General features: G+C 41.4%; 1 protein-coding gene across 2 annotated transcripts in view; it reads right to left on the bottom strand.

The window, feature by feature from the left end:
- Window positions 1-4743, bottom strand: part of LOC129826691 (ATP-binding cassette sub-family A member 2-like) — a 149265-nt gene extending 144522 nt beyond the window's left edge. For both annotated transcript variants that reach the window (XM_055887697.1, XM_055887698.1), the window contains exon 1: window positions 4238-4743. In XM_055887697.1, coding sequence (XP_055743672.1) covers window positions 4238-4303 — 66 coding nt within the window. In that variant the 5' untranslated portion in view covers window positions 4304-4743. The remainder of the gene's footprint in view (window positions 1-4237) is intronic.
- Between the last annotated feature and the right edge of the window lie 12064 nt (window positions 4744-16807).

Genomic DNA, 16807 nt, shown 5'->3' with positions numbered 1-16807 from the left:
AGCAGGTCCAGATGGACTGCATGATAATAAACCTACATCTTCCTCAGCCCCAGCAGGTCCAGATGGACTTCATGATAATAAACCTACATCTTCCTCAGCCCCAGCAGCAGCTCCAGATGGACTGCATGATAATAAACCTACATCTTCCTCAGCCCCAGCAGGTCCAGATGGACTGCATGATAATAAACCTACATCTTCCTCAGCCCCAGCAGGTCCAGATGGACTGCATGATAATAAACCTACATCTTCCTCAGCCTCAGCAGGTCCAGACGGACTGCATGATAATAAACCTACATCTTCCTCAGCCCCAGCAGGTCCAGACGGACTGCATGATAATAAACCTACATCTTCCTCAGCCTCAGCAGCTCCAGATGGACTGCATGATAATAATAACCTACATCTTCCTCAGCCCCAGCAGGTCCAGACGGACTGCATGATAATAAACCTACATCTTCCTCAGCCCCAGCAGGTCCAGATGGACTTCATGATAATAAACCTACATCTTCCTCAGCCCCAGCAGCAGCTCCAGATGGACTGCATGATAATAAACCTACATCTTCCTCAGCCCCAGCAGGTTCAGACGGACTGCATGATAATAAACCTACATCGTCCTCAGCCCCAGCAGGTCCAGATGGACTGCATGATAATAAACCTACATCTTCCTCAGCCCCAGCAGGTCCAGATGGACTGCATGATAATAAACCTACATCTTCCTCAGCCCCAGCAGCAGGTCCGGATGGACTTCATGATAATAAACCTACATCTTCCTCAGCCCCAGCAGCAGGTCCAGATGGACTGCATGATAATAAACCTACATCGTCCTCAGCCCCAGCAGGTCCAGATGGACTGCATGATAATAAACCTACATCTTCCTCAGCCCCAGCAGGTCGAGATGGACTGCATGATAATAAACCTACATCTTCCTCAGCCCCAGCAGCAGGTCCAGACGGACTGCATGATAATAAACCTACATCTTCCTCAGCCCCAGCAGGTCCAGATGGACTTCATGATAATAAACCTACATCTTCCTCAGCCCCAGCAGCAGCTCCAGATGGACTGCATGATAATAAACCTACATCTTCCTCAGCCCCAGCAGGTCCAGATGGACTGCATGATAATAAACCTACATCTTCCTCAGCCCCAGCAGGTCCAGACGGACTGCATGATAATAAACCTACATCTTCCTCAGCCCCAGCAGCAGGTCCAGATGGACTTCATGATAATAAACCTACATCTTCCTCAGCCCCAGCAGGTCCAGATGGACTTCATGATAATAAACCTACATCTTCCTCAGCCCCAGCAGCAGCTCCAGATGGACTGCATGATAATAAACCTACATCTTCCTCAGCCCCAGCAGGTCCAGACGGACTGCATGATAATAAACCTACATCTTCCTCAGCCCCAGCAGGTCCAGATGGACTGCATGATGATAAACCTACATCTTCCTCAGCCTCAGCAGGTCCAGGTGGACTGCATGATAATAAACCTACATCTTCCTCAGCCCCAGCAGCAGGTCCAGATGGACTGCATGATAATAAACCTACATCTTCCTCAGCCCCAGCAGCAGGTCCAGATGGACTGCATGATAATAAACCTACATCTTCCTCAGCCCCAGCAGCAGGTCCAAATGGACTGCATGATAATAAATATACAGGATGACGTAACTGATACTATTATTACTCTGTGCCAACCCTAGTGTACTACAGGAAACCTATATGAAGTCTTCACTAAGACTGTGTCCTAAATGGCACTCTATTCCCTATTGTAGTGCACAACATTTGTAGTATAGGGAATAGGGTCAAAAATAGTGCACTATAAACAGAATAGTATGCCATTTGGGACAGATCCTGTATGTACTATCTGAAGGGGAACCATAGCTAAATATAGCACACAACAAGTGAAGGGCGGCGACATCATGATGGATGACGGACAAAACAAAGCATCTTTAGGATCAAGGAAACCAGCGTGGACAGCTCTCTACATTGCCTGAAGAAAAAAAGTCTGTACCTAATGGGACAGGATATATATGAACTATAAAGATCTTTAGGCAAATTCCCCAACTGCTGTAAATGGAAAGGCTCTAAAATGTAAATAGATAGTGTTCTCTGCAGACTAGGCTACTATAAACAGGCCCTATGTATTGATGATAAAACGAGCACTTTGGGTCATCAGGCTTTAAAGTAGGTACTTTACACTGTCCACTAAAGAGGTAGTTTACTCCAAAATCAAATGTTTGTCAGGTGCTGTCTAAAGTCTAGATCAGGGTTTCCCAAACTCGGTCCTGGGGGCCCCCCTGGGTGCACGTTTTGGGTTTTGCCCTAGCACTACACAGCTGATTTAAATAACCAACACGTCATCAAGCTTTGATTATTTGAATCAGCTGTGTAGTGCTGGGGCAAAACCCAAAACGTGCACCCAGGGGGGCCCCCAGGACCGAGTTTGGGAAACCCAGAACGTGCACCCGGGGGGGGTGACCGAGTTTGTCAAAGGCACCATGCATTATGAGGAAACTTCAGGCCCCGATCCCACATGAAAACCATCGTCTGAAAAAATGCCATGGTGTGGTGTAATCAGGTGTTTTTTAGTCAATATTTGTATGTTTCTGTTGTTTTTGTGGATCCCAGGACTCCGTGGAAAACAAATAAAAATCAAATCAAATGTTATTGGTCACATACACATCTGTTAGCAGGACTACCTATTCTGGCTAAATAGATCTGTGGTGCAAAATAATTATATTATTGTACAGGGCCTCCCAGGAGCCTAAGTGCTGCTGTGTTACTAATCTGACATAAGCTTGTAACATTGTGTAACACATGTACATGTTGCTGATGTCGACCACTATACCAAAGTAGTGTAGTCTAATCCACCATACATGGCCACACTAGTCTAGGTTTGACATACAGTCTTAGAAACAAAGGTTCTGGATACAACCAAAAATGGTTCTACCAAAAAAAGGGTGCTTTCTTCATATATGACACTCTTTAAGGTTCTATATAGAACTGAAATTCGTTCCATATAGAACTCTATATGAAACCCAATGGTTCTATATGAAACCAACGTTGGTCAGGTGAAGATCCACTGGGTTTCTGACCACATAACCCTAAAAAAGGGTTCTATATAGAACCTTTAGGGTGCCATATATGAAGAAAGAAATATAACTCTTTTTGGTTCGATCCAGAGTGTATAAGAGTGTAATATAAGAGTGTAATATAAGAGTGTAATACAGACATTACATAAACATGTGTCAGAGCTCTGAATATCTAAGATTCTGGTCCATTATCTCTGGTGTCCTTGTAGAGGACCTCAGAGCATCTTATTTGCAGGCCAATGCACAGATAGAGGTCTACAAGTGCCAGGGTACCAGCCCCCTCTGTGAAAATGCCACTCCCAAATGTATCTACAGATTTTATATATATATATTGGATGGTAAAAACTGAACATAATGTTTATTTTAAAGACTTTGAGCACCAGCGGGCCACATTCTCAGGGTCCTGTCCTTCCTGTCATTGTCTGTCAGGTAGCCTAGGCTACATGTGAGGCAGGTGCATAACCAAAAGACCCACATACATGCAGTAGATAGATGAATACGCAATTACTTAGGCTACACCTATACACCTTTTGATATGAATAGTATTTTGTTATTTAAATTGAATCAGTTATAATTTCCAAATGCACCGCACATATTCTCACAGAACCATAATTAGACGCAATTAAAAATTGGCATTAATGTGTGTTTACATCCTCTTCTCTAGCGCTTTGCATGATGTTCTGAGAAGCATGAGAGGTTATGAGGAGTGGTTTATGCACACAGCAACCTGTTCGGTTTTCTGTGAATACACGTCTAGTAAACCTGGTGGTATAACACATCCAAACACCTTGGAAACTATGGCAGCGCAAATTAGCCTATGTCTGGGAACTGATGAAGGCACCTCACTGGGCACAGATGTCAATTCAATGTCTATTTCACGTTGGTTCAACGTAAATTCACTTAAATGACGTGGAAACAACGTTGATTCAACCAGTGTGTGCCCAGTGAATATCATGCCAGCCTCAAATACAGGCAATGCAGTAGCAGCAACCGAATTCTGTAGACCGACGCCCGTCTGATCTCGCACTGCCATTCGGTGATGTTTTACAAGCGCACAACCAGCAGCCTATTTAAGCTAATGTCCCATATTTCTAAGCACCCATATATTGTAATTGTTATCTAATAATATCAAAGAAAATGTTTCCTTACCGGTCCTCTTCTCTTCAAAGACACATTCTTCCACAACAGAAGATGTAGCTGGTGGAGGAATCCCATCTCCACAGGCTCGAGGTTTTTCCCCTAATTACGGCCAAATTACGATACCGGTAATTAAGTTACTGTTTAGTGGGGTGGATTTTTGGTAATGGATTACAAGCCATTCCGATGTATTTAAATGTCAATTTAGATAATATGCTTGATACAGGTTTATATGCCCATTTCACAGCTCTCTCTCTGAACGAGACGACTGTTTTCTGCCACTGCCTTGTGGTTAGATGGCTAAATAGGACTAGCTGTATTTCAGTGGCAAGCGTGGCTGATATTCTGTATGATATCACCATCAGCGGAAAAATACAGAAGCATCCAATGGAAACGGTGCTAAAGTAATGCGTTAGAATGAACATAGAACCATCGATATAGGGATATATATCACCATCGTGCAGTATAGTGGGCGGAGACGGCGCTACAGACAGTACTCTCCCGCACTCTACAGACAGTCTTCTCCCGCACTCTATACTAAGGCTAGGCTACTGTTCCTCTTGCAAATTGGAACACAAAGTTACCTTGTATGATTTGACAAATGACTGTTCTTACAGCCTAAAACCTATTCAGTATAGGTGTAGGTCCAGGAATGTAACATATTTATCCCAGGGTAATGTATATTGAAAGCCTCAACGATCCCAATAGGATAAACTGTAGTTGTAGAATTTTAGATTTGCCCCAAAAATGTGCCCTAAATCTTGCATTGAATAGTGTCGTGCCAGTAACTGAAAGGTCGCTGGTTTGAATCCCTGAGATGACTAACTGAAAAATCGGTGTGCCCTTGTTCCTATGCTTCCTGGCTGATGTTTTGGTCACTTTTGAATGCTGGCGGTGCTCTCACTCTAGTGGTAGCATGAGACGGAGTCTACAACCCACACAAGTGGCTCAGGTAGTGCAGTTCATCCAGGATGGCACATCAATGCGAACTGTGGCAAAAAGGTTTTCTGTGTCTGTCAGCGTAGTGTCCAGAGCATGCAGGCGCTACCAGGAGACAGGCCAGTACATCAGGAGACGTGGAGGAGGCCGTAGGAGGGCAACAACCCAGCAGCAGGACCGCTACCTCCGACTTTGTGCAAGGAGGTGCACTGCCAGCGCCCTGCAAAATGACCTCCAGCAGGCCACAAATGTGCATGTGTCTGCTCAAACGGTCAGAAACAGACTCCATGAGGGTGGTATGAGGGCCCGACGTCCACAGGTGGGGGTTGTGCTTACAGCCCAACACCGTGCAGGACGTTTGGCATTTGCCAGAGAACACCAAGATTGGCAAATTTGCCACTGGCGCCCTGTGCTCTTCACAGATGAAAGCAGGTTCACACTGAGCACATGAGCACATGTGACAGACGTGACAGAGTCTGGAGACGCCGTGGAGAACGTTCTGCTGCCTGCAACATCCTCCAGCATGACCGGTTTGGCGATGGGTCAGTCATGGTGTGGGGTGGCATTTCTTTGTCGGGCCGCACAGCCCTCCATGTGCTCGCCAGAGGTAGCCTGACTGCCATCAGGTACCGAGATGAGATCCTCAGACCCCTTGTGAGACCATATGCTGACACATGCACATTTGTGGCCTGCTGGAGGTCATTTTGCAGGGCTCTGGCAGTGCACCTCCTTGCACAAAGTCGGAGGTAGCGGTCCTGCTGCTGGGTTGTTGCCCTCCTACGGCCTCCTCCACGTCTCCTGATGTACTGGCCTGTCTCCTGGATTTTCGCCTGCATGCTCTGGACACTACGCTGACAGACACAGCAAACCTTTTTGCCACAGTTCGCATTGATGTGCCATCCTGGATGAACTGCACTACCTGAGCCACTTGTGTGGGTTGTAGACTCCGTCTCATGCTACCACTAGAGTGAGAGCACCGCCAGCATTCAAAAGTGACCAAAACATCAGCCAGGAAGCATAGGAATGCTTCCTGGCTGAGGAACTGAGAAGTGGTCTGTGGTCACCACCTGCAGAATCACTCCTGTTTTGGGGGGTGTCTTGCTAATTGCCTATAATTTCCACCTTTTGTCTATTCCATTTGCACAACAGCATGTGAAATTTATTGTCAATCAGTGTTGCTTCCTAAGTGGACAGTTTGATTTCACAGAAGTGTGATTGACTTGGAGTTACATTGTGTTTTTTAAGTGTTCCCTTTATTTTTTTGAGCAGTGTATATATCCGTAATATGGATAAATAGAAAATATGAATATAATAACAAAATATATATATATTTTCTATTTATCCATATTACGAATATATAGATATATATATTACGGATATATACGAATATATATATACATTACGTATATATATATATATATATATATATATATATATATATATATATAATATAATAATATCCGTAATATGGATAAATAGAAAATAGAAATATACATATATGACGTAACCACTCAGTGGTTACAGGCTCAGATCATCAGAAAAGGAATCTAGCCTTAGTTGAAACTGACAGTTTAGCACATGCTGGCTTTACTATTTCATCAGCACTAGAAACTCAAAACTAGGCAGGGCATATCCGCGGGAAGTAGGGGTGCTGTGGGTGCTGCAGCACCACCGGGAAAAATGTAAGAAAATAATAAATACAATTTTATTTTTGATATAATTTTTTTCTAAAATTGTACACTTGGCCTTCACTAGTCCTGTATTAGCAGACCGATACAAACATTCTCCCATTCTCATTGACGGGGCTGTAGAGGAGCAGGTTGAGAGCGTCAAGTTTACTGGTGTCCAGTCGAGAAGAGGGCATGACAAAGCCTATTCCCCCCTCAGGAGACTGAAAAGATTTTGGCATGGGTCCTCAGATCCTCAAAAAGTTCTACAGATGCACCATTAAGAGCATACTGACTGGTTGCATCACTGCCTGGTATGGCAACTGCTCGGCCTCTGACCGCTAGGCACTACAGAGGGTACAGTACATCACTGGAGCCAAGCTTCTTGCCATCCAGGAGCTCTATACCAGGCGGTGTCAGAGGAAGGCACTACAAATTGTTAAAGACTCCGGTACCAGAGCAACAAGTCTAGGTCCAAAAGGCTTCTTAACAGCTTATTTTATTATCTATGCTTAGTCACATTAACTCTACCTACATGTACATATTACCTCAATTACCTCAACTAACCGGTACCCCCGCACATTGACTCTGTACCGGTACCTCGTGAATATAGCCTATCTACTGTTATTTTACTGCTACTCTTTAATTATTTGTTATTTGTTATTTTTTACTTGTCTATTTTTTACATAACACTTGTTTTTCTTAAAACTGCATTGTTGGTTAACTGCATTGTTGTATTCGGTAAAATTTTTATGAGATATTTCTGTATTTCATTCTCAATAAATTTGCAAAAATGTCTAAAAACATGTTTTCACCTTGTCATTATTGGGTATTGTGTGTAGAAAGAGTGAGAAAATAAATATATTTAATCCATTTTGAATTCAGGCTATAACAACTAAATGTGCAATAAGTAAAGGGGTATAAATACTGTCTGAACACCCTGTTTGTGTGGGGTACAGAAATGAGGTAGTCATTCAAAAGCATTATGGCACACGTAGCAGTCCCTGCTACGTATTATGTGACTTGTTAAGCAAATGTTTGATCCTGAATTATTTAGGCATGCCATAACAAAGGGGTTCAATACTTATTGACTCAAGTCATTTCAGCTTTTCATTTTCTACATATTTGTAAAGATTTATAAAAAGATAATGTTATTTTGACATTATAGGGTATTATGTGTAGGCCAGTGACGTAAAATCTCAATTTAGTCCATTTTAAATTCAGGCTGTAACACAATAAAATGTGGAAAAGGTCAAGGGGTGTGAATACATTCTGAAGGCACTGTATATGCCAGTAATAGTGGCACAGTACCATCCACACCCCAAAAACAGAGTTCAAACTCATGTATTTTTCTTTGCCCATATGTAACAGACGTGAGTCGGGAGTCTAGTGATGAGTTAGCCCTGCCTGCGACTTCAAAATCAGTGTCACCCTTGTCAAACGGTCAAGACGTTGGTCTTTCCTGTTGGAAACTCCCCACTGGGCAAAACTGTTTCCACATCATTTCAATAAATAAATGCAATGTGATGAAGTTGAATCAACATGGAAAACTGATTGGATTTGCAAAAAGTCAACAAGGTGAGGGGATTTAATATTTTGTTCACCCAACTTTTAACCTAAATCCAATGATGTAGTGAAATGTTTTGTTGATTTCACATTGATTTCACGTTAGTTGACAACTCAAACAAATTGTTGAACTGACATCTGTACCCAGTGTTCAAGTCAGGCCTGTGACCCATACCCTCGGGCTATCTAAAGTGAAAGAGCTGTCTGATAATACTTTTAAATGTATTTATTTTATTGTAATTCAAGGCTTGAAAAGGACTAACATTTAAACTTTGTTTTTATCCAATAAATAAACTAATAAAACAAGGTTGATGTTTACTCATTGCTTCACAATAAACCATTGAGGGGCATTTCTCTAAGCTTGTATAGTTTTCTACCCCTGCTTTCCCTTGCTAGCAAGTAGATGCCTACTGCGGTCATATCCCGAATGGCGCTTTATTCCATAGGAAGTGCTGCTCTAGATAAAGAGAAAAGGCTTAACAATTATAGCAGTACAATTTTATCAAATGCACAAATGTACGAAAAGACCACTAGGATGACAGCAGTAGTTAAGAATTTGCTTTGGACAAGCCTGGGAACAGGTAGAAATACTGAAGTGGGAGAAGATAGTTCACATGAAGACAAGATTTTGTATTGTTTCATTAATTGAATTAATAATTCATTAAAGACCTGAACATCTCTGTGTTGGTACCACTATTTCTCAGTATTATATGACAATATGGGAGACATGGACTCATTAAACATTACTTTTGAGTCCATTCCACGTTGGTTCAACATAATGTCATTGAAATGATGTGGAAACATCGTTGATTCAACCACTGTGTGCCCAGTGGGAATGATCTGAAGTGAGTAGATACGTAGATAGCATAGTACTTTCTTTCTCAAACATCATAGGTTGGTAATTAACATAAATACACCCTGTAAATGTATGGGTCTTCAATGCTCCTCGGTTTATTAGTGCTTTATAAACTGTGTAAATAGATTAAACAGTAGGCTTCAGTAGAGGTCACAGTAGATAAGCTTAACTTGGAAACAGTTATGACTTTCCAATCCTGGAGTGATGTCACATGCAAATCTCTCTGCTTGGCTTAGAATTTCACAAAGCTCTATAAATCTACCCAAATAGGCACGCAACATCTGGCCATGGCGATCCAGGACCACAGTAGCTAGATACTGGCTCACTGGACAGGGAATTAACTGTCGGCATGGCTCATTCTGTGATAATGCATGACTAGGAATCTTATTTTGGACTTTCCAGATCCCTATATTTATTTATTTTAGTCACTGAATACATGACTGTCCATCTACATCTATGTAAAATCTCTCTCTCTCTCACACACATGCACACACATACACACACTCATAGCGTGACATGTGAGTCCATGAGTAAACATTTTTATTAAATATTTGCAAAGGAAAAACAACAACATTTAACAGCTAGGCTACCTTCCACCATTATATTATGGTTATACTGTGGTACCTCTTTACTCTCCATATGTACCAATAACAGGAAAACATTGTGGTTTAGTGATCTGAAAGTCACGCCATTGGTGCCCTCATCTGAAGTCATTCTTCTGAGAACACGGCTCAGATTACGACTGGGGAAAAATATTCTAACTAAAATCCAATTCCGTCAAAAAAGGAACGTTTGAACATATGAAATGAATGCAGAACAGCTGAAACCACAAAACCAGAACAACTGACTCTGACATTGTGCTACAATCCAAAGATTAAAAGATTAACATTTTTGGATGCAAATATTCTGATATTCTTTCATTATAGTAGTTGTTTGGTGGTGCATAGGCTAACGTATGAGCTATATCTCTGTAAAACAAGTTCCAGGAAATTGATCTATAAGTGGCTACAATGTAAATAGCTACATTTATTCTCATTCTAGACTAGCTACAATAGTGCCCTATGGCCTCATAGTAGTGTCCATATGACTGTCAAAAAGTTACAGGGGTGTGGTTGTGGCATGTGTGGGTGTTGTGAGAGAACAGAGAGATGATGTGAAAGAGGAGTGAAAATAATGGCCAAGACAGGATTTCCTACCCACTGATATGTGCCACTGCCTAAATCATCTTCGAGGAGGAAGCCAGTTTCAGTGAGTCTTACCTCCAAAAGACAGAAAACACGGAGACATCTTCCTCGGACCTCACCCAGGGGAGTACCACTGGGAAAGGGAATACCTAGTAAGTTGTACAACTAAATGCATTCAACCGAAATGTGTCTCTGAAGCGGAGAGGTGTGAAGTGCTGCTTTAATCGACATCATCAGTGCCCAGGGAGCAGTTGTTGTTGAGGGTTAACTGCCTTGCTCAAAGGCAGAATGGCAGATTTTTCCACCTTGCCGGTTCAGGGATTGGAACCAGCAACATTTCGGTTACTTGCCCAACACTCTTAACCGGTAGGTTGCCTGAGCCCTGGTGTCATGAGAAAGGTCATCTCTGTGACATGTAGAGTTTCAACCTGGTCTCAGAGCATTTTGTATTATTCTCTACGTAAAACACTTTAGGATGTATAAACTTGTGGATGTCCATCACTCATTTTGTATGATATGTTATGAATTATGATTTGTATTATATGTTATGAAATTGCAAAACATACAATATATTACGAATTTGAAAAACATACTATATAAGTTACAAATTTGCGGAAATATACAGTATCGGTCAAAAGTTTGGACACATCTACTCATTCAAGGGTTTTCTTTATTTTTACTAGTTTCTACATTGTAGAATAATAGTGAAGACATCAAAACTTTGAAATAACACATATGGAATCATGTAGTAACCAAAAAAGTGTTAAACAAATCAAAATACATTTTATATTTGCCTTGATGACAGCTTTGCACACTCTTGGCATTCTCTCAACCAGCTTCACCTGGAGTGCTTACCAAGTCTTGTAGGAGTTCCCACATTTGCTTTCCTGCACTCTCTGGTCTGACTCATCCCAAACCATCTCAAATTGGTTGAGGTAGGGGGATTGTGGAGGCCAGGTCATCTGATGCAGCACTCCATCACTATCATTCTTGGTAAAATAGCTCGTACACAGCCTCGAGGTGTATTGGGTCATTGTCCTGTTGAAAAGAAAATGATAGTCCCACTAAGCCCAAAGCAGATGGGATTGCATATTGCTGCAGAATGCTGTGGAAGCCATGCTTGTTAAGTGTGCCTTGAATTCCAAATAAATTACAGACAGTGTCACTAGTAAAGCACCCCCACACCATAACACCTTCACCTCACCTACATGCTTTCCGGTGTTATTAAATACACATGCGGAGATCATCCGTTCACCCACACCGCGTCTCACAAAGACACGGCGGTCGGAACCAAAAATTGCCAATTTGGACTCCAGAACAAAGGACAAATTTCCACTGGTCTAATGTCCATTGGTCGTGTTTCTTGACCCAAGCAAGTCTCTTCTTCTTATTGGTGTCCTTTAGTAGTGGTTTCTTTGCAGAAGAAACCATGAAGGCCTGAATCACGCAGTCTCCTCTGAACAGTTGATGTTGAGATGTGTCTGTTACTTGAACTCCGTGAAGCATTTATTTGGGCTGCAATTTCTGAGGCTGGTAACTCTAATGAACTTATCCTCTGCAGCAAAGGTAACTCTGGGTCTTCCGTTCCTGTGGCGTTCCTCATGAGAGCCAGTTTCATCATAGCGCTTGATTTTTTTGCGGCTGCACTTGAAGAAACTTTCAATGTTCTTGAAATGTTCAGTATTGACTGACCTTCATGTCTTAAAATAATGATGGACTATCATTTCTCTTTGCTTATTTGAGCTGTTATTGCCATAATAGGGACTTGATATTTTACCAAATAGGGCTATATTCTGTATACCCCCCTACCTTGTCACAACATAACTGATTGGCTCAAACGCATTAAGAAGAAAATAAATTCCACAAATGAACTTTTAAGAAGGCACACCTGTTCATTGAAATGCATTCCAGTTGACTACCTCATGAAGCTGGTTGTGAGAATGCCAAGAGTGTGCAAAACTGTCATCGAGGCAAATTGTGTCTATTTGAAGAATCTTAAATATAAAATATATTTTGATTTGTTTAACAATTTTTTGGTTTCTACATGTGTTGTTTAATAGTTTTGATGTCTTCACTACTATTCTACAATGTAGAAAATAGTCAAAATAAAGAAAAACCCTTGAATGAGTAGGTGATCTAAAACTTTTGACCGGTAGTGCATATACAGTATACATATATAATTTTTTCACAGTATTTTAAAACTACAATCTACCTGCAGTGAAGCCCCTCAACATTTACATCACATTCCAGGGATCTAGCAGACGCTCCCACCCAGAGCAGCGGAAAACCTGCCTTTATGCACATGGGCCATGAATATTTTCAAATTAATTGAATCAATGAATCAGTCCACAGATATATTCCATTTTCTGAAAGGCTAATAATCAAGCAAATCATTCAATGTTTTCCTTCATACGCAGTACTACATGTATTTGATTGTTACAGTGATAGTGAGGGTTAATGTGATGCTTATCTTAAAAAAGTGAAGAAAGGAGGAAGTATTTGTATTTATTATGGATCCCCATTAGCTGCTGCCTTGGCAGGAACTACTCCTCCTGGGGTCCAGCAAAATAAGGCAGTTTATACAATTTAAAAAACATTACAATACATTGACAGATTTCACAACACACTGTGTTCCCTCAGGCCCCTACTCCACCACTACCACATACAGTTGAAGTCGGAACTTTGCATACACTTATGTTGGAGTCATTAAAACTCGTTTTTCAACCACTCCACAAATTTCTTGTTAACAAACTATTGTTTTGGCAAGTCGGTTAGGACTTCTACTTTGTGCATGACACAAGTTACAGACAGATTATTTCACTTATAATTCACTGTATCACAATTCCAGTGGGTCAGAAGTTTACATACACTAAATTGACTGTGCCTTTAAACAGCTTGGGAAATTACAGAAAATGATGTCATGGCTTTAAAAGCTTCTGGATGGGCCAATTGACATCATTTGAGTCAATTGGAGGTGTACCTGTGGATGTATTTCAAGGCCTACCTTCAAACTCAGTGCCTCTTTGCTTGACATCATGGGAAAATCAAAAGAAATCAGCCAAGACCTCCACAAGTCTGGTTCATCCTTGGGAGCAATTTCCAAATGCCTGAAGGTACCACGTTCATCTGTACAAACAATAATACGCAAGTATAAACTCCATGGGACCACGCAGCCGTCATACCGCTCAGGAAGGAGATGCGTTCTGTCTCCTAGAGATGAATGTACTTTGGTGTCTCAAAGTGCAAATCAATCCCAGAATAACAGCAAAGGACCTTCTGAATATGCTGGAGGTAACAGGTACAAAAGTGTCTATATCCACAGTAAAACTAGTCCTATATTGACATAACCTGAAAGGCCGCTTAGCAAGGAAGAAGCTACTGCTCCAAAACTGCCATAAAAAAGCCAGACTACAGTTAGCAACTGGACATGGGGACAAAGATCGTACTTTTTGGAGAAATGTCCTCTGGTCTGATGAAACAAAAATAGAACTGTTTGGCCATAATGACCATCATTATGTTTGGAGGAAAAAGGGGGATGCTTGCAAGCCGAAGAACACCATCCCAACTGTGAAGCACGGGGGTGACAGCATCATGTTGTGGGGGTGCTTTGCTGCAGGAGAGACTGATGCACTTCACAAAATAGATGGCATCACGAGGAAGGACAATTATGTGGATGTATTGAAGCAACATCTCAAGACATCAGTAAGGAAGTTAAAGCTTGGTTGCAAATGGGTCTTCCAAATGGACAATGACCCCAAGCATACTTCCAAAGTTGTGGCAAAATGGTTTAAGGACAACAAAGTCAAGGTATTGGAGTGTCCATCACAAGGCCCCGACCTCAATCCTATAGAAAATTTGTGGGCAGAACTGAAAAAGCGTGTGCGAGCAAGGAGGCCTACAAACCTGACTCAGTTACACCAGCTCTGTCAGGAGGAATGGGACAAAATTCGTGATGAAAAAAAAAAAGCTGAAATAAATCCTTCTCTACTATTATTTTGACATTTCACATTCTTAAAATAAAGTGGTGATCCTAACTGACCTAAGACATGGAATTTTTACTAGGATTAAATGTCAGGACTTGTGTTAAACTGAGTTCAAATATATTTGGCTAAGGTGTATGTAAACTTCCGACTTTAACTGTATATACAGTACAAAATCCATGTGTACGTGTGTGTATAGTGCGTATGCTATCATGTGTGTGTGTATGCATGTGTCTGTGCCTATATTTGTGTTGGGTCACAGTCCCCGCTGTTCCGTAAGGTGTTTTTATCTGGGTTTTTTATATCTAATTTTACTGCTTGCATCAGTTACTTGATTTGGAATAGAGTTCCATGTAGTCATGGCTCTACTGTGCACCTTCCATAGCCTGTTCTGGACTTGGGGACTGTGAAGAGACCTCTTGTGGCATGTCTCGTGGGGTATGCATGGGTTTCCGAGCTGTGTGTGAGTAGTTCAAACAGACAGCTTGGTGCATTCAACATGTCACCTCTCATAAATACAAGCAGTGAAGAAGTCAATCTCTCCTCCACTTTGAGCCAGAGAGATTGACATGCATATTAATAATATTAGATCTCTGTGTACATCCAAGGGCCAGCCGTGCTGCCCTGTTCTGAACCAATTGACATTTTCCTAAGTCCTTTTTCGTGGCACCTGACCACATGACTGAACAGTAGTCCAGGTGTGACAAAACTAGGGCCTGTAGGACCTGCCTTGTTGACAGTGCTGTCAAGAAGGTAGAGCAGCGCCTTATCATGGACATACTTCTCCCCATCTTAGCTACTGTTGTATCAATATGTTTTGACCATGACAGTTTACAATCCAGGGTAACTCCAAGCAGTTTAGTCACCTCAACTTGCTCAATTTCCACATGATTTATTACACGATTTAGTTGAGGTTTAGGGTTTAGTTAATGATTTGTCCCAAATACAATGCTTTTAGTTTTAGAAATATTTAGGGCTAACTTATTCCTTGCCACCCACTCTGAAACTAACTGTAACTCTTTGTTAAGTGTTTGCAGTCATTTCAGTCGCTGTAGTAGCTGACATGTATAGTGTTGAGTCATCCGCATACATAGACACACTGGTTTAACTCAAAGCCAGTGGCATGTCATTAGTAAAGATTGAAAAAAGGTAAGGGCCTTGACAGCTGCCTTGGGGACTTCCTGATTCTACCTGGATTATCTTGGGGAGGTTTCCATTAAATAACACCTTCTGTGTTCTGTTAGACAGGTAACTCATTATCCACAATATAGCAGGGGGTGTAAAGCCATAACACATATGTTTTGCCAGCAGCAGACTATGATCAAACTTTACAATTGGCTCATTCATCCCCCTCCTCTCCCCTGTAACTATTCCCCAGGTCGTTGCTGCAAATGAGAACGTGTTCTCAGTCAACTTACCTGGTAAAATAACGGTAAAAATAAATAAATAAATAAATAAATAAATAATGTCAAACGCCGCACTGAAGTATAACAAAACAGCCCCCACAATATTTGTATCATCAATTTCTCTCAGCCAATCATCAGTCATTTGTGTAAGTGCTGTGTTTGTTGAATGTACTTCTCTATCAGCATGCTGAAAGTTTGTTGTCAATGTTTACGGTAAAATAGCATTGTATCTGGTCAAACACAACTGTTTTCAAAAGTTTACTAAGGGTTGGTAACAGGCTGATTGGTCGGCTATTTGAGCCAGTAAAGGGGGCTTTACTATTCTTAGGTAGCGGAGTGACTTTGCTTCCCTCCAAGTCTGAGGGCCCTTTGAGGCTTAAATTGAAGATGTTGCAAATAGAAGTGTCAATATCGGAAGGGAAGAAAGGAGGAAGTGATGAAAGGAGGAAGTGATGAAAGGACGAAGCGATGAAAGGAAGAACTGATGAATGTACATCTGGTGCAGTCCTCTAAAAGTGTTTTCATTCACTAGATAATCTTTTCCATGTCTGCATTCATAAGAAATTCGTTGAGCTTCATCCAACTATTTTTGTATTGTTATTGTATTTTTCTTTAAGGGCCTGATTCAGACTTAGGAAAGGTATGCATTTCCTAAGCTTTTTGATCAGGCCTTAAATCTTCTGCATTACACAGTGATGTAGTGGTAAAACAAGTAGGTGAGTAAACTCTGATCACCGGTTACGGTGAAAAAAGTCACGTTTTTCAATTCATTTTTCCACAAAAGGTGGGTAAACTGTGTTTATTTCTGTGTACCCTCCACTACACCCCTGATTGGAAACTAATTTATATTTGTCTTACTAGGGAGGAAATACCACACTACTACAGTAAAAATCCCAAGGAGATTGTGTGATCGTGGACTAATCTAAAGTACGCCGCAATTGTACCAGTCAGTGTGTTGCTTGCCTGTCATCCCCTGAGTCAGAG

This window comes from Salvelinus fontinalis, chromosome 28 (genome assembly GCF_029448725.1).
Source record: "Salvelinus fontinalis isolate EN_2023a chromosome 28, ASM2944872v1, whole genome shotgun sequence".
Taxonomy (NCBI): Eukaryota; Metazoa; Chordata; class Actinopteri; order Salmoniformes; family Salmonidae; genus Salvelinus; species Salvelinus fontinalis.
Note: the sequence above shows the minus strand (reverse complement) of the source record. Positions and strands in the feature narration are given on the sequence as shown.